This window comes from Podarcis bocagei, assembly GCF_964188305.1.
Source record: "Podarcis bocagei genome assembly, chromosome: 10".
Taxonomy (NCBI): domain Eukaryota; kingdom Metazoa; phylum Chordata; class Lepidosauria; order Squamata; family Lacertidae; genus Podarcis; species Podarcis bocagei.
In genome coordinates this window covers 37,183,858-37,209,657 of record NC_138135.1, presented here as the reverse complement: position 1 = coordinate 37,209,657, position 25,800 = coordinate 37,183,858, and the positions used below count along the sequence as shown (strand labels likewise).

At 40.9% G+C, this 25,800-nt stretch overlaps 1 protein-coding gene across 6 annotated transcripts in view; it reads left to right on the top strand.

Annotated features, from left to right (window-relative positions):
• ANO4 (anoctamin 4) overlaps positions 1 to 25,800 on the top strand; it is a 146,500-nt gene that overhangs the window by 108,357 nt on the left and 12,343 nt on the right. For all 6 annotated transcript variants that reach the window (XM_081209443.1, XM_081209446.1, XM_081209442.1 and 3 more), the window contains 13 exons: positions 837 to 943; positions 2,345 to 2,400; positions 4,082 to 4,203; positions 9,332 to 9,466; positions 9,840 to 9,936; positions 12,211 to 12,271; positions 13,942 to 14,024; positions 15,638 to 15,778; positions 18,235 to 18,399; positions 19,494 to 19,530; positions 22,297 to 22,408; positions 23,745 to 23,802; positions 25,607 to 25,704. In XM_081209443.1, coding sequence (XP_081065569.1) covers positions 837 to 943; positions 2,345 to 2,400; positions 4,082 to 4,203; positions 9,332 to 9,466; positions 9,840 to 9,936; positions 12,211 to 12,271; positions 13,942 to 14,024; positions 15,638 to 15,778; positions 18,235 to 18,399; positions 19,494 to 19,530; positions 22,297 to 22,408; positions 23,745 to 23,802; positions 25,607 to 25,704 — 1,272 coding nt within the window. The remainder of the gene's footprint in view (positions 1 to 836; positions 944 to 2,344; positions 2,401 to 4,081; positions 4,204 to 9,331; positions 9,467 to 9,839; positions 9,937 to 12,210; positions 12,272 to 13,941; positions 14,025 to 15,637; positions 15,779 to 18,234; positions 18,400 to 19,493; positions 19,531 to 22,296; positions 22,409 to 23,744; positions 23,803 to 25,606; positions 25,705 to 25,800) is intronic.

Sequence of the window (25,800 nt, the reverse complement as noted above, 5' to 3'; positions counted from 1 at the left end):
TACTGTCATGTCTGAGTCGGTGATCACAAGTATGAAGACCTATTCCGGGCATGTTTACTCAAAAAAATCCTGTTGCATTCAATTATGTTTACTCCTAAATAAGTGTACCTGGAACTTACATAGGGGTTGGGACCATCATTCAGTGACAGATCACATAGTTTGTATGCAGAAGGTCCCAGGTTCTGTCCCTGGAATCTCCACAGGTAGCAACAGATGATGGGACAGATCTCTCTGCCAGAGTTGATACCAGTCTGAGTAGGCAATACTGGGCAAAATGGAAAGGTAGCTTGACCTGGTATAATGCATCTCATTAAATTCCATAATTGTTGCATTTGACCACAGCCTTGGACAGGCAGAGGTCCAGTTCAATCTACCAATTTGTGAAGTCTGCTTTACTGAAGCTTATTTACTCTATTGAGATTAAACTCCACACGACCAGCCCACCCATGAGGCAACGTGAGGCAGCTGCCCCAGGCAGCTGCCCCAGGCAGCAGGATTCATAGTGGCAGCAGAAACTGTGTATACATTTATCCCCCAGCCCTTGTTCCTTATCTAGCTCTCACCCCTTTTTCCCTGGTGTGGCATTTTGTGGTTTGCCTCAGGTGCCAAAATGTCTTGGGCTGGCCCTGTTACCATAAGCTCATGTTATTATTATTTTTAAAAAAATCTTTCATATACAGTGTCCTTCAAATAACCCAACTTAGCAGAAATTTCATATTGTGTTTCAATTAATTCTTTTCTTACGTTCTACTGCTGAGTTGTCAGAGATGTCAGTGACACCTGCTTCTATTGTCATGAGCAATAACTATCTTGCTTGTGCTTGTTTTCAAAAATAGCTTCATCATCCACAACAAAGACACGTTCTTCAACAACGCTACAAGAAGTAGAATTGTTCATCATATTTTACAGAGAGTGAAATACGAAGAAGGAAAAAATAAAATTGGTAAGTGTGGGTCAGCAACAGATTTTACTGCTTATTAGCCTCTCCAAGTAAGTAGGATGGTAACTTTAAACATCCCAATGCTTTAATGGGGAGGGAAATCACAACCTGAAAAGTGAGGAGGGTGCTCAGGATGGGGAAGAAATTTAATTGCATTTGCAAATGAATCTATTAAAATTGTGGTTTCTGAAACAATATGAGAACCATAACACAGCCATCCTCTGAAATTTGCACTTACCCAAATTTTGCGATGCAGTTTTCCAAACCGGGTTTACAATATTGCATATATTGGGTAAAGTGTATGAATATATTCACAAAACTAACAAGCAAAACCATGTTATTTTAGGAGAAATCGCTCACCAAAATGTGTACATTAGTCAAAACTTCATACAAAAAAAAGTGTTTATTAGGAGAAAATTGAACTAAAATGCAGATTTTCATGAGGATTTAAAAAATAAAATAAATCCGCAATCTGCTGCAGAAATGTGAAATGAATTTAAGTTTGGAAACTAAAAGAAATGAAATTCACAGAACCTTTCTACTCCTAAATGCTAATTCAGTTCCCACTGCAGCACTGGGATATGACACAAGGAAGAGGTAAATGGCACCCTCTCCACTCCTCAGAGGCAAAGAGGCAGGGCACCACAACAGCACTAGGACTTTTTGTCATCTGGACTTTTAAACTATTTTCCGTAATAGTCAATTATTGTTTTATATATTTATATTTATATATGTTTTTTTAAAAAAATGAAATTGGAGTATACAAATATTTTAAATAAATAAAATTCAGCACTCAGTTATTGCATAAGTGATTGCAATTGCTGCTGAAGATCCTAGTACTGCAGTTTTAACTGCTATTGCTGTGGTGCAGAGAACATGCTGAAGCACTCTTCAAAATCCTAAACAATGCCAGAGTTTATCTGGAGATAGACTGTGGTAGTTGCTGTTTGCTTTGTTCAATGTAACCCATACTGCTGTGGAATGTGGGAAGTGGTTGGCAGGCCACTTTTGAAAAGACTTCAGGGGCCAGGTTCAGGCTGTGGGCGTGCAGTTCCCTACCCTTATCTTAAGAGATGCCATGGCGGGCACTCATATTATTCTTTGATAAGATTACTAGACAGATACCAGAACTTTCCAGGCACTTGATAGGATAGGATAGGATTGGATATATATAGGATACCTGAAAACTATCCTAGCAAAATTAAGAGCAATTCACAAGGAGTTCTGAGAAATGTGGGTGTTCAAAAGTGCTTGTACCACTCTGCAACAGTTACCACTCCTTTATAAAGTGTTATAAAGAATTTGCTGTTCCTTTTCCAACATTCAGCTGTTACTGTATTATTTCTAATGCATTATTGTCATTCCAACCCTACATGCTATATATTGAATATTTTTGTTTTTCAGGTCTGAATCGATTGCTTACTAATGGCTCCTATGAAGCTGCATTTCCTCTTCATGAGGTATTATTTCCTATTATTTTTCTTAGCAAACACAATATAGTCTCTAGATGACTTTCACTATAATTATCATCAGTAATATTAATCCTGTTTTTTGCTGGATTGGGTACAAGTATTTTGTAGAAATACTTGCCTTTGAGACTCAAGGCATTTCCACACCATCGTTCTATTGTACAATAGAGTCTGACAAATCTCCAAGAAGAGCTTTGTTAAAAGACTTCAGAGAACAGTTTGTATCAGGGATAGGCAACGATGTTCTCCCAAGATGGACTCCAGCTCCCATCAACCCTGACCACTGGCCAGTCACATCTGGAGAGCACCACATTTTGTGAAGTTGATAGATTCAGGAGAGGCCATGTGTGACTTAAGAGGTCAAAACAGATGTCAAATTCCTTCTAGAGGAATCCTCCTCAGAGGAGGGCCTGGTACACCCTGAAGGGGACCATAGAGAACAAGAAGTTAGGCCAGGCAGCAGCAAGGCCAAATTAGAACCACCAGGCCTTATGGCACCCCACCTAATAGAAAGTCAGAGTTAGAAGCTGAGCCACGTCCAAGCCCAAGAGAGCACCAACTCAGCAAAGTGCAGAACCAGTGGAGTGCTCATCTGAAAGCCAAGCCTTCCTTGAGAGTAACATGCTACTCATGAGGAGCTACTTCTTCATTAGTAGATCAAACTCCTCAGATAGCTGTGACAACCACCAGGTGTGCCTAGATTGGGGCTTAGCAGGCTCGTAGATAAATGCCTGCAGTTCCTTAGGGAAGTTTCTGGAGCAGCTTCTGTACTGCAGCTTCTTGTCAGCTGTGTTGTCTTGCTGTGTGTTGACTTTCCTGTGTGTGTGGCCTTGGCCTGTGACTGGACTATGGTTATTTCATTAACTGCCCTCCCTTACCAAACTTGACCTTGGAGTTTGACCTGGCATTGGTCTCTGGGCCTTCCTCAAAGTGGACTCCAACTTCTGGTATCCTTATTCCTACAGCAGGACAACTGTACCCAAAGTGATCATGCCTGGGTGACACTATAACAATGCAAATTTAGGAGTGCTGGTATTATTATGTGTTCTTTCCTGTCTGTTCCCATAAGAAAGTAAACAACAGCATGCAGTATTAGCTGAAGTGTTACAAAGTTTTTGAGAGCTGATCCAGTAGTAATCAATCTGTGAGGTTACCTGCGTATTTTCCAAAACCCTGCCATACTTTGTTGTTAGGGTCATGTGAATGTTAACAGGTATAAAACAGCTGTTCTGTGATCACTGATCCTATGTAACTGATAGATGAAAGTACATGTTTTAGGATTTGCGCAATCATGTAAGAAAAGGTTACAAACATATCTAACAGCAAAGTTGTTTGTTCTTTTTGGCTAATTTTTGTGCGCCTTTGCTAAGAAGTATACAATGCAACCTTAATGCTAAGATCTTATCTGGAAGCTCAGAAAAATTAAAACTTCCATTTGAAAAGAAACTGCAGAGATTAGGTTTGCTTCCCTTGAGTGCTCTTATCTTCCTTCAAAAGTTTCTGGGAGTTTGTAGACCTGAGGTTAGGAATTGGAATCTGAAGAATAGCAATATGCTGTTTATTTGTGGGAAAATAATACAAAATGAATGTGTGTGTGTTTGCTTACATGGATAATATGCTTATTCTAATGAATACTTCTTCACTAATTTCTCCTTTACTACCTTTATTTTAGGGTGGTTACAGAAGTAAAAAATCCATAAGAACTCATGGGGCAGAAAACCACAGGCACCTACTTTATGAGTGCTGGGCTTCGTGGGGAGCTTGGTATAAATACCAGCCTTTGGATCTTGTACGGTAAAACCTTTTAAAAACCAGTTCTTCATTTTTTAATATTTTGGTGTATTTGGATGAATTAAATCAGCTTGTTAAGTGGCAGAGAAGGGCTGGTATGCACTGGTGGAGCACATATATTGCGTGAAAAAGCTCCTAAGATCAATCCCTGACACTTCCAGATAGGGCTGAGAGGGGACCACTTTCCGAAACCCTGAGTAACTACTATAGTATGTGTTGAATCATAGACTTGTGCTAAGTATTACCCTTTCCTATAGTCACAACAACTAGATTTCTGGCACTTAAAAAACCCACATTGGCACCCCAGATGGCATCTTGCCCAGTTAAGGACTGCAGTATGAAGTCACAAAGTGTCCACCCAATATCCTTAGTTAAAAGTTGTGGCTTACATCCCAACTATAAGAGACTTAGTATGCCAGCATATAAATGCTGAAGATGAACTATGGCCAACCTCCCTTCCAGCCCTTCATCACCGCTGTTGCATCTGCATTGCAGGTGAATAGACCACCACCAATGCTTAAGAGTAAAGTGTGGCTGAAGATACCGTAACTGAGAATGGTGTCTGAAAGTCTGCAAATGATATAGTACAGCAGTAACACATTTTCTAAAATATAGCAACTGCTAGGAGATTTGCTTTCTCTGCGTTTGTTTTTAAAACTGATTTCCTAAATGAAAAAAAATGTAAATATTTTGCAGGAAATGTTGGGTTGATAAAAAGTATATTTGTAACTATATGAAGTTATTTTGGAGAATAATTTTAAATGAATAACAACAACAATAGGAGATTGCTCTTGGACTGCATTTTTTTCTGCAAACAGATCTGGTGTCAGTACCAGGCATATTGGGGCATATGCCAGGATCATAGTGGCCCATCAGGGACCACTGCTTACATGTGCCCTGGACACCCTTCCCCCCCCAACCCCCCCCCCCCCCAGTGCAGTGCTCCAGGCTGTATTGGGCAGCTGCTCCCAGCCATCATATTAGTTTCCCATAAGGTCACAGAGCAGCAATATATCATTATGAAAAATTTAAGTGGCAGCTAAACCCATCCACCCAAGATGTTCAGAACATGGTCCAAGCTCTACTGCCCCCTGCCAAGGCATACTAATAGAGGGGCTCCTTTCAAACCTGGTGCTTGTCCTGTCTGGAAAATACAACAAACCACAACATGATTTGATTCCTAAATCACTGTTGAAGTTCTCTTCCTTTTGAAATCTTTCACCTTATTCCAAGGGTGCTTTTTAAAATACCTAGCCTAGAAATCTCACAAGGGTCTTCTTGGGGCATACAGAATTTGGCAGCCTAATAATGTTGGGCACACTGACCATTTTCCAAATGCATTACTCTGTAAAAGCTAAGAGTTACGTAACTTCAGAGTTCTGCCTTAGTAGATGACTAAGATTCTGGGTCGCTCAGGAGTAATTTTTGAAAATCATTTGTAGCTGCAAATATACATTGTTCTATGACACTAATTAGTCTCTAAGCTGCTGCAGTCCATCTTTTTGTTTTCTGTTTACTTGGCTTTCTTCATGTCACAATATTGATTCTTTTTCTCCATTAGTCTAGAAAAACAGAGATAAGTGCTTATAGTGACTAAGTTGCTTCAGAAACAAGCAAATTGCTCTAGTAGTGGCATTTGTTTCTGGTCATCTGTGCCACTACCCAAGGTATATATCCATCAGACTTGAGGAGCATGGTTAAATCTTCATATCTCCTGGTATCCAGAGTTCAAGGGACATGTGACAATGGCACATACTCAAGATCACGCAACACAGCACACTTGAAATCCTCCCTTTAGTTTGCTTTAGTTTCAGTGCAAGTTTGGCCATGGAGTACCAGGCTTGAAGTTTTTTATGTGGAAAGAAGAAGCTGAGATTTTCATGAAATACCAAGATTTAAGATTCCCTGCTGCCCCAATAAAAGTTTGAATGCATTATGTACACAAACCACCTATTGTGAATCAAGATGTATGTTTGCAGAGTTCCTGTGGCCCCTTGTGGGAGTTCTTGTATGATACCCATTACCCAGTCCATGATCTCACAGGCACTATTCAGAGATACCAAGGCATTAAAGCAGCTAATAAACCGCCCTGTATTCTCTTCACTGGTGAATACTACTAGATCATATTCAAGTTCCATTGTTACTGGGAAAGCTTGTACAACTGCTGTTTTCTCTAGCAATAAATTTGAAGTCTTAATTCTGCAGTGCCATTAATCTGGCACATTCAACAGTCATTAATTTTGGTTTAATTACACCAGCTGGCCACTAAAGTTGCCAGAAAGAAGCAAGGAAACAATGTGTGTGAATGATCTGCACAGTTCTGAGTAGATGTCCCCATGGGATGCTGTGATGTGTAGTTTCTCTATAAAGCATGTATCAAAAACTTACGTTAAAGGTTCTGGATGATCTCTTTATGATCTCCACCTGAAATTGGTTTACAGGTTACTGCAGGAAAAGCTCCAAATCAAACAAACAAACAAAAACACCCAAAAGGGTATAAAAACTAATTGCTCTTTCAATTGGCTGCATTTCCTCACTTGAAATTACACATGTTATGGTCTGCAGCAGAGCAGTCATTCCTAAATGTTAGAGCCTATCAGTAGCTCACCTATAGCCTCATGAATGAGTTGTCTGCCTGCTGGCAGCACTATCAACTTGGCAATTAAGACATTTCCAGAGCAGACGACATCTGTTGATGTCTGCATAATTTTGTGCATGTTTGTGTCAGACCAGGGATGATGTGTCGGGTTTGTAATATTAGCCAAGGTACTGGTTAGGAAGTGTTAATATACTCAGTTTCTGAGCTGGTTTTCTTTGACAGATACTGCATTGTATGATAACTGAGCTCTGTCCGTGGTGCTTGATCTTTGAAAGCCCTTTGGCACATACAGAATAGGAAGTGACAGATTACTATGGGAAGACATGCAAACTGTGTGCAGTTGGTGGGGTGTAGTGGGGAGCCTGAACAGCTTAACCGAACAACTGCAAAAAGTCTTGGCAGACATGTATTGACTCTATGCAGGCATTAAGTTAAATGCACACAGGTTGGGAGTGGGGTCTGCTGCTGTGGTTCTCCCCATCCCTAGTTCATACATACTTTGCACCAGGGGTGGGGAACTTCAGGGACCCTCCAAGCCTCTGTCCTGCCCACGGGACTCTCTCAGGCCACACTCCAGCTCCCCAGACTGGACCCCTTTACTCCTTGCTCATCTTCCTCAGTTGCATTAGCCTGGCTAGAATGTATCTTTGAACTGTGAAGATGTCTCTTGCTTGCTTGATTAGAGGATGGAGAAGTACTGAGGGTGGTGTTGGAAACCTCTGGCTTCTGCATGCCTGGAATGTAGCCTATTGTACAAATATGAGAATCTCATTTGTTTCTCTGCTTGCTTTTGCCTCTGGCTAGCACACCACTGGCATGTGACACGCCCCTCCTCCCGAAGGTTACCTATTACAGAATGCAGCCCTGGGGAAAAAGGTCCGCCTGCTCTTCACAGTGTGAATTGATGCCTAGTATCAGTTTCTGGGATTCTCGGGCAGCATGATAACCCACTCACAGGGCCCACTGTTGACAAATACCCAGGACCACCATTAAATAAATAAATCCAGCCCAGCACTCCAAACGTCAGAGAGCTGGATCTAGCTATCAAGCTTTAGAATGTCACTATGTGGGAAATGTAAATGGCAGGTAGATCCAGCCACCTAGGCTGGTCAGAGAACTGGCAGTGTCTGCTGCCAGGTAGCTACTGATGCAGGACACGCACCAGACAGCACTTTCCCCCAGAGCCTCTTCAAGCATATAGTACGTCCTGAACAGGCTTATGTGGGCAACATGGTTACGCAGCCCCTTAGTGCTTATGTGTGTGTTAGGCATCAATCTGATGGAACGGGTAGGAATGAGGCAGAGTTGCCAAAGCAGGTCTCATGGGAAGTGAGAATGATCCCATGAAGTTCAGTCATTCTCTTTTGATTGTTCTTCTGGCTTTGGGTGGCTAAAGTGCATTTCAGCATCTCTCAGTAATAATACCCAACAGTCATATCTGACAGGGCTGGGAGAGCAAAGAGATGGAACTATTGATCTGATCATCCTCAGTACAGTCTGAATTACTGTTCTGCCAGTGGTGATGTCAGTTTTTTTTAATGGTAGCATGATGTGAATGATACTGTTTAGCTGTGTCAATGTTCACATAAAGCATGCCAATAAAACCATTACTGGCTGTGCTCTTTGAAAACTACAAGTGAAGAGGCCCTGTGGATCCCATTCATACACAGAGAGCAGTTTGGTACACCCGCTCCTCGTCCTTTTGCAATGCACAAATTAACACTGGCATCATTTGGTGTCTTGGAAGCAGCTGCTCATTGGTATCAGAAGTCACAATGTGTGCACTGCTTCTTGCAGCTGCAGGACTGGGCAGGGATTTCAAGTACTGAAGGAAACAAGAGAGCAAAAAAAATAAAAAAGCACCTATCCTAGGGAGTGGAGAACAGCAGTATAAATAAATCTTAGCTGAGTGTTCTGCTTCTACTTTGCTTTACAGTTTTAAATTATAGACTTGGATTCATGTAGGCCATGTAAATCCCATAGACTTTAACTTTTCTTTTGCACTGGAGCGAACCCAGATTGCTATTCAGTATGTCAGCCAAACAATTAGGCCAGAAGTTTCTCTCATGCAGCAAAGACAGATTTGCAGCTGTTGCCAGTGTTGTTTTTACACTGCCAACCTGCTGTCCTTGTCACAAAAGACCACATTACGGTTACAAGTTTATCAGTTCAGTCGGAAGACCCAAGGGACCTTCTGATTGACAGAGGAATACAAAAACAAATTGACTGCATTTGGCAAGTAAAGCCTGAACTTCAAGGAAGATCACTGGAACATGCCAACCTGCCCCACAAAAAGACATTGTACAGTACAAAATACAAGGTGTGGAGTTAATGCAAGTAGATACGTTGGCTGGGTTTTAACTTAGAGACCTGATGAACCATCCATTCAAAGCCCAACAATTGCCCCTTGTTTTTAATATAAGTAAAATGTCATTCTTATGAGTCTCTGAATAATATACTTTTATGTTAAGAACCTGTGTTCAATCCTATTAAAGATGTCTTCATAACTTTGTTGCCTTGTGTTTTTGACAGACGGTACTTTGGTGAGAAAATTGGCTTGTACTTTGCCTGGTTAGGCTGGTATACAGGAATGCTCTTCCCAGCTGCCTTCGTTGGACTCTTTGTCTTTTTGTATGGAGTAGCCACATTGAACCACTGCCAAGTCAGGTGAAGTGAAAACAAAACATGTATACTAGTGTATTTGATATAAGCAAGCATTGCATGGAGGTCTTTAGTGATTAATTATTGTACAAATAGCTGAAATAAATGTATTCAATTCAATAAATAAATGTATTAAGTTGCTATTTAACATTCCCACACACCAGTGTTGTTCTGATCTTTTGTTTTACCCTCCTTAGCAGCTCTTAAACAACTACTACTACTACTACTACTAACTTTTTCTGAAGTAAAAAAAAATGGCTTGTTTTAGGCTTGTTCTCTTTTTCTCCTGCTCACTACTCCACTGCCCAAATTATGAAAGCACTCTGAAGCATGTTAGTTATAAACTGAGCTATTAATCATGATCTCTTCTCTTTTCCAGTAAAGAAGTCTGCCAAGCTACAGAGATTATAATGTGCCCTATATGTGATAAATACTGCCCCTTCATGAGGTTGTCCGACAGCTGTGTTTATGCCAAGGTAATTTATTTATTTTTTATTGAAAATGCTTTTGACTTCATTCCAGCAACAGTGTTTTATTTAGTACCATGAAAAACATTGTTTGCTTTCTTAAAACTTCCAAATTATTTAAATTTAACTTTGGTGCAAATGAGTGCAACTCCTTCAAGGGTGATGCCTCTGCTTAGGAAATTAAAGTATTACTAATAGAAGCAGGACCAACTATGATATTGTTACATTAAAAATATTATTTAATTTACATCCCACCTTTTCTCCTCCAATCTCAAGGTGGCACACATGGTTCTCCCCTCCCTCATTTATTCCCCACGACAACCCTGTCAAGTAGGTTAGGTTGAGAGGCAGTGACTGGCCCAAGGTCAGTGAGCTTCCTGACTGAATGGGGATTTGAACTCTGATCTCTCAGATGCCAGCCCAACACTCTAATCACTATAACATACCGACTGTTCACCTCAGCCTCTGAACACTGAGGAACTTTGAAGTGACAGTCCATACCTCAGGCCTAGTTTCCTAGTTTAGAAGCATGGTCCTTAACCTTTTTTGGGTCACGGACCCCTTTGAAAATCTGATGAAAGCTATGGACCCCTTGAACTTATTTTTTTCTGGGTTTTTCTGTTTCATGGACCCCTTGAAGCTCATCCATAGACCCCCTAAGGGTCTGTGAACCACAGGTTAAAAAACCCTGCTTTGGAATGAAGGTCACTACAAACTCTGGTGTCTCTATATGGTTTTATCTACATATATATACAGTGTGAGTATAAGTAGAAAGGGCTCACAACATTAACCCTCCAATAGATAGTGGTTCTCCTTAGGTTTTTAAGGAAGTTTCCCAGTGCCATAGCACTGGATTTTCACATAGAGCAGAATAAGGCCTCTCTGTGCTCCCAGATCTTGCTACAAGGTTAGATTGGCTATTATTCTTTCACACTCACCCCCAGCCAGGAGAGAGGGGGAAGGTAAGCCCCAAATCCCCCATGGCACTCTCCTTCAGAATTATGTTTCTCCTTCCTGCCTGATGTCCACTCCGTGACAGCCCCAGTTTCCCCTGGGTAATCCAACACCACCTTCAGTGGTCTGTGACTGTCTCAGCTCAACTGGGATAGGCCCAAATCCGTCCAGATAGCTCGAATTTGGCTTGGATCTAGTGCACAGCCTTACACTTAATGTTCAATGGTGCAATTCTGTACTTTTCCTTTGTGAGCTTTATGCATTCTAAAATAAATCACGGAAGCATGCCTCTTCTCTGCAGTCATGTAACTCTTCGTATGATAGCAAGAAATGTAGCCAATCTGCATGATGGTCTGATGAGGTCTTTTTGTGCAGCTGACACTTGTGTCTTGAGCTTTTAATTCACATATATCTTCTCAGTGTAATTAATTGCTTGCCTGTATGTCAGGGTCTTATGTTTTTTCCCTCAGGAGAACAGTTCAAGCAGATTTCCCTTTGATAGCTTAATGACTGCATGATTTCCGAAAGGCTCGTACAAAGAGGAATATATTACTGTAGGCTACCAACAGGCTGACATGTGGCAATAGTGGTCTGGTTGTAAAAACATACCCAAGGGTTGGCTTGAGGAGATTTCACCCCTCCCATATCCAAGAATCTCCTGATGAGTCTGGTGATTTTCCAGAGAGGAGGGGGCGGTGTTCTGCTCTCTACTTATTCAGCTCCAGCACCACATCAATCAGTCAGTCAGTCAGTGTGTCAGAGAGAGAGAGACTGAGTGTTAGAGATCGTGTGTAGAGATAAGGTTGCTGCTAAGAGCAGCTGCAGACACTCAGTGCAGTTCAGCATTCATTTATGTTTAGACCTCATTTAGCTCTGTATATAGTTTGTATGATAGTTGTAGATAGAATAAACAAGATATTCTACAGAGCTGCTCTCCGAGTCGTTTATGCTCTGCTGTACTCTGCTGTGCGACGACTGTCTACCTGTGGAAGTGAATCCGGTGCTCACAACTCTAAGCTGTGAGTCCACAGCACTTTGACCTGTTCCTGTGAAGAAGGTGGTCTCTGGAAGTGCTACCCAGCTCGCCTGGCCCAGTCAGGGCTGAAGTGTATGAGTCCAGTTGGTGGCACTGGCTCAAGGGCGATGCTGACTGATAGCCAAATCATAAGCATATTGGAAACTTCTCCTAATAAATGTTTGTTATCCTGATATTAGGCCTAACCCTTTGCAGTTTAAGCAAATTTCCTGAGTATTTTTTACACAATGGAAAATGATAGTTTTGAATAGAATATTTAAAATGAATGGCTGGACCTGATTGTCTTTTCACAGGTAACGCATCTTTTTGACAATGGGGCTACTGTGTTTTTTGCTGTTTTCATGGCAGTGTGGGGTAAGTTCTCTTTAAAGGTAGGTTATGTCAGTACTTTTTTGTTTTTAAAAATCTTATTCTGTTATAAATAGTTGATGATTTTAATGGTGCTCTGGGCTCATTTCACTGTTCCACCCCACACACATTTGTAGGTCACGCTTTCTAATTTAGAAAGTTTCCAGACTGCGCGTTTGTTCATCATGTTCATGCTCATGCTTTTCAGAGACTACTGATAACTTGAACTCAATATTAAATTAACAACACCAACATGTTTCAATGTGGCCCTTGGCACTCAGTCAGTTGTCTGCCAACATAGTCCACAATCCTGTTAATGTAGAGGATTTATGTTCTGGAAAGTAGCAAATGTTCATGTTTTCTGAAAGAATAAAGCTCTTTCTGTCTGATATCCGGCTGAGATGAAAGGCTCTGCAGAATTTATGGCCTTTGTGGCCAAACACAGTCAAATCCTTGCTCAAGCGATAATGTCCAGACGCAACATTTATTTCAGGAACAATATTAGATCTTCAGGATTTAGATGGTGTGCTTTGCAGGGGAGGGGGCCAAATCTCAATGGTGGAGCACATGCTTTGCATGGGAAAGATCCCAGGTTCACTTCCTGGTATCTCCAGCTATGACTGAAAAGCAGTCTTGTCTGAAAGCCTCGAGAGCCATGGCCAGTCAGCAGAGACAACCCTGAATTAGATATATGTAGAGTCTGACTCAGTATAAGACAGCCTCCTATGTTCCAATGTCATTCGTGAATAACGCCCAAAAAGAGTTAGAGCTGGGACATTAATGAGCGCTGAAGGGAACTATTGAGCAAAAGTTCAGAGAAGGCTGAGGGACTTACATAGTCACTTCCTCAAGTGCAGGACTAGGGAGCCTGTGGCCTTCCTGGGACTACAACTCCCATTGGTCCCAATCAGCATAAGTGATGGTCAGAGTTGATGGGAGTTGCAGTCCAGTAATGCCTAGATGAGCACATGTTACCTAGCCCTGCTCCATCTGGTCCTCTGCAGGATCGTTATTGTAAGCTGGGTGATGGCTTGCAGTTGTGTCCCCCCCCCCCGTCCTGGGTAGATTAGACTCTCCCCACCACAATAGTTCCCTGCTAATAGCGCTGCCTGGCTGCCAAATGGGCATTCCTCTAGCAAGTTTGGGCTTCTCATCTGTTTCTGTGGATTGGGAGTGGTGGGAGAGAGTTGGGGGTCAAGGCAAGGATCAGGATGGGCAAGGCATCTCTTCGGGCTGCTTTTGTACTGGTGTGGGTTTCTCCATGTCTTCAGTGTGAGTGTGATATTCCAGATACAGAATTCAGGTAATAGATTTTCAGTGATATGTTTGATTGAAAATCTCTCAATGTAGTAGTGTGTTAATCTTTAGAATCAAGAGGTGTACTTCCAAACTGGAAAGGAGGGAGTACACAGCCATCACAGAATTTCTCATTTGGTCACCTGTTGCAGTTTAAAAATTGTTTATTTTTACTTATTTTTAACACTGAGAAGTAAGTTGACTGCTTAAGCATTATTCACATAGGACATGGTTTTACAAAAGTAGTACGTTTTGCTCCTCAAAATAAAATATGTCTGTTTGCACGATAAAATAAAATGTACCCTTATTCAACTACAATGAGATGATAAATAAATTAATGTGGTATTTTGTTAATATTTCTTTCCATTTCTCTACTATAGCAACTGTTTTCCTGGAGTTTTGGAAAAGAAGACGAGCAGTAATTGCCTACGACTGGGACTTGATAGACTGGGAAGAAGAGGAGGTTTGTATGTCTATGCTGCTGCTTTACCAGTGAGAGTAGCAAGAATATTTAGTTAAGTTGGCTTCAAAATACAGATTCAGCGTTAGAGAAAGAAAGAGACTTATCCCAGCATGGAGTTTGATTCCCTTCCATCCTTTCCAGAGCCTTTCTAGGCCATGGCATTTTACATTAGCTGAGTCACTGACACAGCAGGTGGATGAAATCAGCCAAGCAACAATTCCCAAAATAAAATTGATTGGCAGCTGTACAGGCAAAGTGAGGCAACTTTGTGAAGTCTTAGACGTATTTCTTCCTGAGGTGGCAAGCCTGTATGCTGGGTATAAGGATATCAGCTTGCCAAACCATGGTTTAGCAAGCCAGGAAAGGACATCGGGATTCTGCAGTTGTCCTTCCCTCACCTCATTTACATACTGTCTTTGGCCCTTCCACCCTGTTGTATTTGAACCACAATTCCCTGTCATACCCAAAATTGTGAACTCTGCTTCAGTACCAGTTTACCAATCAGTACTGGTTAGTAAACTTACATTAAACCAGAGTTCCCTGCTTTGGATGTAACCAGGAAGTCTAGTTTAAACAGACCAGGACTGAAGCAGTTTATATGCAAGGGGAGAGAGAGAAGTGTGGGACTGGTACTCATTTGCAACTTGCTAAATCACTGTAAGGCTGTTCCAGTATTCGAATAAAGGTGGGGGATTTGCATGGCTGAGTGCTTCTCCGTGCAGATAATTTTTACATGAAAAACTGGCATGTCTAGTAGATAGGGGCTATTTTCTTGCCACCTAAGAAATGGTGGCTTACAGGAGACTTGTTTTGAGCCTACAATATGTCAGTAGGCTGATTTGTGGAGGGCACAAAGACCTAATCTGGGTCAGGGATACTTTACTCAGTAAATACAACACTCCTTGCCAGAAACAGAACAGCTGTTTCATTTTCTGCAGAGGTATATAATGGAATTAAGTTTATTGAAGCTTCTATTAATTGCTAGCATCTGCTATCAATCCTCTCATCTTACTCAGCAGAGCATATTACATAATTTGCTGGTGTGATCTTGTGAATCTTCTTCACACATCTTTTAATAGCTTTGTCCATAGGGATAAATAAGTTAATTTACCACAGAGCTTAATTTTTAGCTGTGGATTGTGACATTCCTGTTTCCCTCATTGGCAGCAGCCCAATCCAGAATTTATTCAGGATCACACAGACCAAAGTTAGTCTGTTCAGTATGTTGCTTGTATCTTTCTAGCTTGTGTAATTCCACCTGGAGGCAGAATCTGGGAAGAGACGGTGATCCTGATGGTGTTTCCTGCTTGGCAGGGGGTTGGACTCGATGGCCCTTGTGGTCTCTTCCAACTCTATGATTCTATGATCCTAAAGGTGATCCTACAGTTCTGACTCCCTTGCTAAGTAATATTTTTTATCCTCAGGAAGGAATTCCAGTACTATAGAAAACCCTTAGTTTCTGGCAGCAGCAGAAAGCATTTACTCAGCAGATATATCCCAACTGCTTTTCATGTTAAATTAAATCATGTAATATTGACAAAATTCTGATAACCTGGGGCTTCCTGTACAGGACTTTGTCTAATTCTATATTTAAATTTTTTCATGTTCTTTAGGAAGAAATAAGGCCCCAGTTTGAAGCCAAGTACTCCAAGAAAGAACGAATGAATCCCATATCTGGAAAACCGGAGCCTTATCAAGCATTTGCAGATAAATGCAGCAGAATTATTGTTTCTGCATCTGGAATATTTTTTATGGTTTGAAAAATATAATTCCTTTTGAATTGTCTCAAAACTAGACTTTCTCATCTCTGTTAGCAAAATGGGGGGAGTTCATAGATTAATTCCATAATATTAAGCTGTTCCTGGTGTTTAAAATGGTTTGTGTCACGGTCTGACACAGTTGTTTTATAAGCAACCATTGTATAAAGGTATTTTAGCATGCTGTTCCTGAAACTTTTACCTGCCAGAAGGTTCTGCTGACTGGAAAACTTAGGTGTTACTAACATATTCAGAAAAAGCAACTGATACAGTACTGTACTCATGAGACTATGCCACTCTAGTATAAAGACAGGAGATTTCACATTCAAATTACTCCACCACATATTCCTGCCTACCTTACGTGCAGGACACATTATGTACAGGACACATTAGGTTACTTTAGAGCATGATGCATTCAGTGCTGGATTACCAAATAGGCAGAAGAGGCACCGGCCTTTTAGGGGCCCTGCAACAACAGATCAAAATAATATTGATTTGATCTTGAAAGAAAATGTGCCTAATTTGTTGAAGAGGCAGCCCACTTGCATTCCCAGATTTTAAGACAGTTGCCTGGGCAATTCACATGACGCAGACAAGCCCATTTCCCTGTCCTTGAATATATTCATGCATAGGAAAACCGTCATGGTTTGGAATGGCTGTATTAAGGATTTGTGTGTAACGTAAATTTAATGTTTCTTTTTCAGGACTGTGAGTAAGCCAACCTTAATTTTAGTTGTGTTACTGAAGAGGATTGGCTTGAGGATTATTGATAAACAATTCGCTATTTCAATTTTAATACTTGATCACAATTTTCTGAAGTGGTGATTTTTTACTTATTCTTAAATAGCTGGACTACATTTTGTAAAGGCATTTCAGCATTAAAAGAGCCCAAAACAGAATGTTTTCTTGCAAGGAAGTAGATGGGTGTTTCAAGCTGCCATGTAATAGTAATTGTAACCACAGTCATTAATGGGTTTTCTAAAGTTTACAAGCTGAAGTGCTTCTCTAAGGGTCAAAAGCCAGAGGGCTTGCTTGCTTTGTTCTGTGTACTAGGAAATGAAGTTCAGCAAACCACTCTGTCCTTGCTTTTGTTGCTTCATCTCCCATATTGACAGTAATAATGCTTTCCATTTAAGTAAGTACTTCATCATCTGAAGGTCTCAAAGCACTTTGCAAACATTATACACTTGAGCCTACTCAATGGACTAGAGACCATTTCTATATCAGTGGTATTCACTTAGTTCTTCGAAGATCTCATTTGAGACCTGAGTTCTTTTCGTTGAGCATTAGTGTTAATTGACTCCTCTGAGAAGAAGCGGACATCATGGTGTCATCATAAGAGGTTTGGGTGTGCTCAGCATAAGGCCTCACTTCAGCAGAACAGCTGAGCATGTTTCTAAATTGGCCTTAATCAGAAAAGCAATTAAGCAACTGTTAGTTTAATTGCTTTGCTGAAACAAAGCCTAGTTGAACCCTTCAGATAAAAAGTGTGAAACTGTCAACATTCTGAAAGGACTTCCCAAAGCCTAAGTAACTTTGCTGTTGCGAGGAAGAGAAAAATGAAGTTCCCATCTAGAGAAATGCAAATTTGTTGCTGCAATCCTTTATAGATATCTACTCAGAAGACAGCCCCATTGAGTTCAGTGGGGGCTTTCTTCCAGGTAAGTTTGTATAGGATTGCAGCTTGAATGTTGCAATTCTGGTTATGGCATATTTTGCATTGTTTCAAGTTCCTTCCAAGGCATAGGCTCTACCCTGTATTTTGAAAACAGAGTGGAAAAGTGGGCACATGTTATTTATTTAGTTCAAAAAATGTATGTACACTTTTTCATTATAAAATAAATAGGAAGTGCCTTACAGACACTTCTTTTTAAAAACAACAGCAAACAAACCTATAGTTCATTAAAGGGGGGGACACCCAGCTGTAATACATTTGAAACAATGGGTAACTGAGCAGTCAGCAAAGCTAAAATAATGCTGGGCAAATTGGGAAGTTTATCCTTGACATCTCGAAGAAGATAGCAGCTAAGCCTCCTTGGGGAGGGTCTTCCATGTCAGGGACACCACAGTCTAGAAAGCCCTCTATGTGATTAAGATAACGATGGTGCTGGTGTTTAATTGTAATAATTTGGGACTTGTATGGAGAAGAAATTATATGGCTAGATTTAATTGGCTTTTTGCAGACTTGGTATTTTGGACACAGGACAAGAAGATGACATTCTATTAAAATGTGGAAGCAATCCAACATGCAAGAAGAACAAGTAGCTTTCAGAATTGTCCCATAGCCTACACATATCATACACCACCAGTGTCTCAAACTTCTTGAGAAAATCAGAATACATTTCTGGGTCATCCCTGGAATGTTTGGATTTAGCCTTCACTTCTTGACAATTACAGGAGGAAATGTATTATTAGTGGATTGATTTTTAGTCTGTTCTATCTGTTTTTCTTAGATCTGTGTGGTGATTGCTGCTGTTTTTGGCATCGTTATTTACCGTGTCGTGACTGTCAGCACTTTTGCTGCCTTTAAATGGGCTTTAATCAGGAATAACTCTCAGGTTGCAACTACCGGGACTGCTGTATGCATCAACTTTTGCATCATCATGCTACTGAATGTTGTAAGTAGAGATAATAATATTGGAGTACATTTCAAACAGTTTTGTCCTTTTTTAAAAAAGAATAATGCATTTCAACTTTTTTTTAATGGTCAAATTCAGCTCTAGCCTATTCAGAAAACATGTTATTTGAAAGGACTTTCAGTAAAATTCTAAATAAATAATGCAACAACTACAAGTTTAAGAGCAACAAAGAGATTAATGTGCAAGAGAATACAGTTGGTGTTAATTTATTCTTGTATGCATTTGTCTTGACAAGGTTAGATGTCTTGATTAAAAGGACATTCAAGCAATATCCCCTAAGACAACTGCAGAGCTTCCATTGAAATTGTCACTGCCTTTATCTCAGAGAAACAATTGCTTATTAGGCTGCAGCCCTCCACATGCTTCCTGGAGAGTAAGCCCCATTGGACACAGCATTGAATTGTGGTGCACATATCAGTATTGATTTCCATACATTTGAAAATAAGTGAACCCCAAATATTGTGGTGGTGTTGTGACAAAATTCACTGGTGGAGAAAGAGGTACAGGGATTTTAAAATCTCAACTAGCATTTGAAAATGTAGGAGGCATATTCAATACAGAACATATCCCTCAATCTAGCAAGGGACCTTAGCAGTGTGGAAGGAAGTCTGCTTTCACAAACCTTTCCAAGGCTAGATGGCCCATGGCTCAAGGAACTCTTTTGAAAACCTGAAACCTTATCAAAAGCTGACATCCTTAGCAAATAATGCTTTCCCACCCAATAACTGATTGATACAGTTTTAGCTTTTAAATTATTTGTTTATTATTTAATTAATTTATACACTGCTTTCTAAGGCAAAACGCTCTTCCAAGGCAGCTCTGGGTGTGTTCTCCTGGTTCAGAGACACATACAAAGTGTAAGCACCAAGAGACATTTGTCCAGCAGGATGTTTGAAATAGTTCTAGCCAGAACCCAAGTTCATTTTTAAATAAAAAGTACTTCTCATACCAATGTACCAATGTACCAATGAGGAAGGATTGAGGAGGGCAAATAACATGGTGTTATTTTCAAAAATGCAATTTATGTTATTACATTGCAATCTATTTAGATGTTGTTTCTTGTTTCGTTGCAGTTGTATGAAAAGGTTGCTCTTTTTCTTACAAATTTAGGTAAGTAATAATAAAAATGAAGCACATATTGAATGACATTTAAATCCATTCTTCATGAATGAAGGTTTACAGTGGTGCCTCGCAAGTAGAAAATAATTCGTTCAGCGAGTCTTTTCGTCTTGCGATGTTTTTCGTCTTGCGAAGCACGGTCCGTCACAACTGCGCCTCTTCAAGCGGCTTTTAAAAAAAAGCGCAAGACGTTTTCGTCTTGCGAAGCAAGCCCATAGGGAAATTTGTCTAGTGAAGCAACGCAAAACCGAAAAACCCTTTCGTCTAGCGAGTTTTTCGTCTTGCGAGGCATTCGTCTTGCGGGGCACCACTGTATATTGGAATGTGCAAGTTCACATATGTGTGCACTTTCTACCTCCAATAGATACTATGCATATTTTTCTGTAAGGACTTCCTCCCTGGAAGAGAGGGGAGTGGTTGTGGGCGGGAGCCCGAGCACCGCCCAGCAGGGGGCATGGCCCCCTGCCTCCAGCTCACCTGGCTGGCGCTCACGCCCCCCCCCCGGTGGCCACCCAACCAGGTGCCGTGGGGGGGCGTGTTCAGCAGCCTTTTGCTGCAGCGCCAGCCTCTCCCTGGCCTCATTCCTCCTCGTCGTCCCCTCGCGAGTTACCCACCCTCCACTCCCTTTTGGTTAGGGCTTAGGTCATTGGCCTTGCTATGGACCTTAGGTTGGTTGCCCTGGTTGCCCGGGGGGCCTGGTAGGAGTTTTTCCATTTGGCATTAGGCTTTTTGGTTTTTTCGCCTACCTCGTAGCAATCGTCACAACTTTTGTGGTATTGGTGGGTAGGTTAGGCATTGGAATAATGTGTTGTGGTGTGTCAAAGTGCTAGGTGTGGCCATCACCTATGCCTTCAATTTTTAGGGGTATTCCGTTAAAGGAATCTGGGGGTCGTGTATTCCGTCCGATGCCTGCTTGGCAGGAGGCCATGGCACGACCCTCGGTGACAGCAGGGGTGAGCCTATAGTTGGATTAGCATCAACAGGCTCCACCTACTGGTGAATAAACCCCCTTGTTTCGATCCAATGCCTAAGCCAATACCTTTTCATTGCTGTAATCAATAAAGTTGTGGCCTTTTCTAGCCCATCAACCTTATATCACGTGTCCTTGTGTCTTCATTTCACTTCGCGGGGGTCGGGTCCTTGAACCACAATATTCATTTAATACTTTTTTAATTACACAACTGAAGATTTAAGCTCAGGTTACAACTCTGTGCCTCAAAAGGGTATGCGCCAGCTTTTGTGTGTGCAGTTAGTACACAAACGCACTCCTTGGCTTGTACTAATTAGCTCTTCATTGCTTTTTTTCGTATGAAAGATAACATCTCCTTAAATAAGTGCTGTTTAAGAGGAGGGATCGTAGTTTAATGTCAGAGCACATGCTTTGCATGTAGAAGGTTCCAGCATTGTTGGCCCTACCGTTAGACACATTGAGGCAACTGCCCTAGTTGACAGATGTTGAGTTGTTGGAGTATAGAGCTGTGCCAGTCCAGTAGACTTCTGCCCATGGTAGGGATGGGATGTTGGCTTTTACCTTATAGTTAGCCCCTGGGAAGCCAAAAAGTCTCGAACCAGCCCTGGGTTCCAGATTCAGTCCTTGCCATATCTCATAGGATCTCATGTATTAATTTTGTATTTCACACACTAATCCTGTTCATAGACCCAGTATGTATACTGAATCCCAGGTGGGTGGAAGGGGAAAACAATATTGTACAACACACTCCTTCACCTATCTATGCAGAGTTGACTGTCAGAATAGATCCCAGAACAGATACAAAGAGTTTAAGAACCACGATCCTGGGACAGAAAGTCACTCAAGTCTTTTGCTGTAGCAAAATGACTCCATTGTGGTTTGGAATTTTCCCTTCCAGTATTCTATAAGGCAAATATGATGTTTCATTATTTCTCAAGCTTGATTCCCACTCCTTTCACCCCAGGGTCTCTGTGGCATGCACATTCTATGCCTGAGTGGGTGTTTGAATTGCTGGTTCACATGCTTATGTCCTAATTGGAGTGTTGGTCTCCCAGTCACCCTAACGAACATTAAGAAGCAAAGTCCTCTCCAAACCGACTGTCAGTTTGGAATTTATAATCCAGTGTTTTAGAGCACATTCTGTCAATTTAATTACAGTATACGGCAGAAGTGAACCCAGTGTACAAGACTTCTATAAACATGGAAATGCCAGGCAGTCTTTCCGTTTGGCAATTTGAAACAGAACAAAATGTGTATCCTCTGGCAAATTTACGATTCAGTCATTTTCATCTGTCGCAATTTTTTACAAAACCAGATAGAGGATCCCAGAGTAGAATTTTTAAGCATGCATTGCTTTTGCTTGCATACCGATAAAATTTGCATTGTCTGGTTCTTAAATTAAATGTGGAATCCTATGCCTCATGCTTTGAAGCCCATTAAAGACAGTGGGACTTATGTCTGAGTAACCATTTATCAGAGCGAAAGAAGAGTTCTGCTTAATCAGAAAGACCAAAGGCCTTTTTTGTGCAGTTCTATTCTGTTTCTCAAGTGGTCAACCAGTAGCATCTCTAAGAAGCCCGCAAGCAGGACAATGGCCCTCTCTTGCTACTGTTCTCAGGCAACTGGAGTCAGACATACTGCATATGAACAAGGATTGGGCTGCAAGATCAGCCGTTTTGTTTGCAAATACAGTGCTAGCTCTGCAGAGTTTTAAATAAATAAATAACTCTTATCAGACAATTAAATCTGACTACATGTCTTTAAAATCTGCTCTCCCTTTTTCACAGAGCAACCTCGGACTGAATCTGAGTGGGAGAACAGCTTCACTTTGAAAATGTTCCTTTTTCAGTTTGTCAATCTGAACAGCTCTACTTTTTATATAGCATTCTTTCTTGGAAGGTAAGGTTAATAATGTGCATTGTTCCTGCCTGGGAAGCTGTAGAAAACTATGAAGGGAGATGGAGTGGAAAGATGATATTGCTGTTAATTCTAAGTGCTAAAGCAGAGGTCATCAACATGGTACCTTCCAGATATTGTTGGACTTAAACATCATTTCATACCATTAGCCAAGTTGGCTGGGACTGTTGGCAGTGAGGATCTCACAATATCTGCAGGGCACTACATTGGTGATTCCTGTGTTAAATATACCATAAATAATATCTATGCCTAGAGTATCATGTTTTACAGAAGTCCTACCAAATTCTGCTGCTATCCAGGTTAATTTAAAAAGTGGTTAAAATTTAAAGGGTTATTGTCAGAGTAAACTCATTGACCCTAATTTTACCCTGCCTATCATACCAATTTATGATCCCAGGATGGATTACAATATAAAATATAACAACAGAAACACCACAATCAATCAAATATAACAGAATACAACCAACCCCTTACTCCACTCAGTAAAGCACAAAATGAGTTGCAGACTGGCATGATTGAGTTGAGAGAGGAGGGGGAGAGGATAAGAAAGAGAATTCTCATAGTTTACATACAGATTGCCTAATGTACTTTTCTGTATGCCCTGTGCTGCTGGGTACAAGATGTTAAGTGCCTTTAGACTTTCCATTTTTACTCTCAACTGTCTATTACATCAATGATACCTGTTAATGGAACCTGCTAATGAGTGTTAATGTGAAATGTACATTACAAACACCTGAAAACTAAGATTTATCATTTGCTTGAGGGAAGTTGGATGGAAAATTTGCACCTGTTGCAAAGCATTTATACAGCAGGGCTGAAACGTCCTCTAGAAGTTGCATTTTAAATTTATTTTTCATTCAGGCTGTGAAACCATTATATAAAAGCTCAGGGCAAGCAAGAATATCAGGATTCCAGTATAGCTACAATCAGGAAAGTTTTCTATGCAACCTAGTTTGTAATGAATGATCTTTGTAGAATAGCTGATATCCACACTTACCACTTGTACAGGAGTTGTTCATGATGAACTGCACATCCCGGTTTTCCAGCTAGGTTCAAAGCATTTTAATGCTGAAGTTCCAGAAAGGAACTGTGGGTAAACATTTGCTCAGAGTGATAACCTCTCTATGCTGACTATCAATAATGACTTTCATATATTCAGACATAATTTAATTTAAATGCATATTTAGAAATGCTATTTAAATGCATATTTAATGTCATTTCCCTTAGAAAAATATAGCTGGAATGATTGTGTTTAGTCTTTTCCTGTTGTGATCAGAAATCTAACACAAAAGGGATGATGGTTTCTCTTATGTTGAAGATTTACAGGTCACCCTGGTGCCTACTTGAGGCTGATAAACAGATGGAGACTAGAAGAGGTAAGTGGCATATTGAGGCATATTGTACAGTGCTGCAACTGGTACAAACTAGAGTCAAATACTGTCCTGTGGCAGCTAAATGATTCACTCTGGAAAATAGGAATGCCTAGAATATATGTGATTGAATATAATATATTATATAATTTTATAATTAAAAATGGAAATGAAATGTTATATAAAATAAATAAAAACAAATAAAAACTAGTGTATCGTTGAGTGAGGAATTTAAGAGCTAATAGACAAATCGCTTCTTTTCAACTGAACCTTGTGAATATTTTGAGGGTTTTTAAAATCCCTCTCTGAACAACAGCAGCAGTTTAAAGGATGACATCATGGCTTTTGCTAGAAGTGGGACCCTACTACATTTTGTTCTCCCTTTCTAGAACCAGTTAAAATGTTCATTTGCTGGGGTGCTCCTGTCCTCTCACATGACTCTACCATGTCACTTGTCACAAGGGGAGACACTCCTTTGAAAGTGCCAACACTTTTAAAGTCATGTCCCTCATCAAAACTTAACACCTCAAAAAGAACTGGCCGTTGGTGCTTAGATTGTAAAGAGGTCGTTGAGGTGCCATAAGCAGACAACAGGTTTTTTGTTTGGTTGGGTTTTTTATTTTATTTTTTGCTTGCTTTTACTTATCCACTTTTCCAAGGAAAGGGTAAATCTGGATTAAGTACTGGTGGGCGTTCTTATTCTGATGATGTTGCGTGGACCCTGGAAAACATGCATGCACTAATCCCACCAAAGAAATACCTATCTGAAAGCACCCAGTCTGCATGTTATGAACCTCACACAGAGATTCAGGACCCCAGGTTGTGGAGGCCCTTGGTAGTGGGCCTCTTGTGTAGTGCACCCCCATGTTTATTTCATGGGGGCCATGGATAACATGCTGCAGAAGCAGGAGAACACTGGCTTATCAGAGCAGCAGAAGAGGGAGCCTAGGGGAGTGGGATCGGCAGCAGTGTACCCTTGGGGGCTTCCAGATGGTGGGAGACCACCATAAGCAACTGTAGCAGATGTCACCATTTATCTGAGGTGCTTTTTTGTAAAATTGGAGGTGATTGGAATGTTCTCATTACAAGAAATGGTGATAATGATGACAGGGGTGCCAACATGAATAAAATACTGTGGGGGCACAGGTAAGCCCCGCCCTGCATAATCGATCACATGATGCAGTGCACACACACCATTTAAATGGGAATGCCCATCAACTTCAGGGGCAGCTCAGCCCCCTCAATTATTTTATTGCCCCCATGGCCCCTAGGAGTTGGCTTCTATGAATGGTTGTGTGGAAGAAATGTAATTGTTCAGCAACTGAATATTTGAACCAGCCATTGGATATCCACACCAGACAATATAAAAACACATGGCTCCCTCCAAAGAATCCTTAGAACTGTAGTTTACTCCTCACAGAGCCACAATTTCCAGGGCCCTTAATGGACACTGGGGGTTCTTTGGGAGAAGCCACACACTGGTGTGGATGTGATATGTGCATATGCATGTGAAATCCCTTTCAGCCTAACCTTCCATATGTGACATTTGGTGTCGGCCAATGGACGTGGCTTGACCAAAATGGCCTCATGGGCCAAATGACAAGGCCTGCTGCGCCTAATTAGGCCTGCGGATTGGAGGTTCCCCGCGGCTGTTATAGGAATTACTTCTGAGTAACCATGTATAGGATTACATTGTCACTGAACCTTGAACTTGCAACGTGTTTTGTAATATAAATTTAATATGCAAGCTATTTTGACTCTTTGACGGCCCATTATTTGCTCCTTTGCCCCCTCCCTCCTCCCCCTACAGTGCCACCCTAGTGGATGCCTTATAGATCTCTGTATGCAAATGGGTATTATAATGGTGCTAAAGCAGACTTGGAACAACTTCATGGAACTAGGCTACCCGTAAGTAACTGTGGGATTTTATTTTATTTTTAAAAATCCTTGTTTTTAACTGATGGGGTGCTAAACCATGATTGGTAAGTGTCTTTTATGTGATGC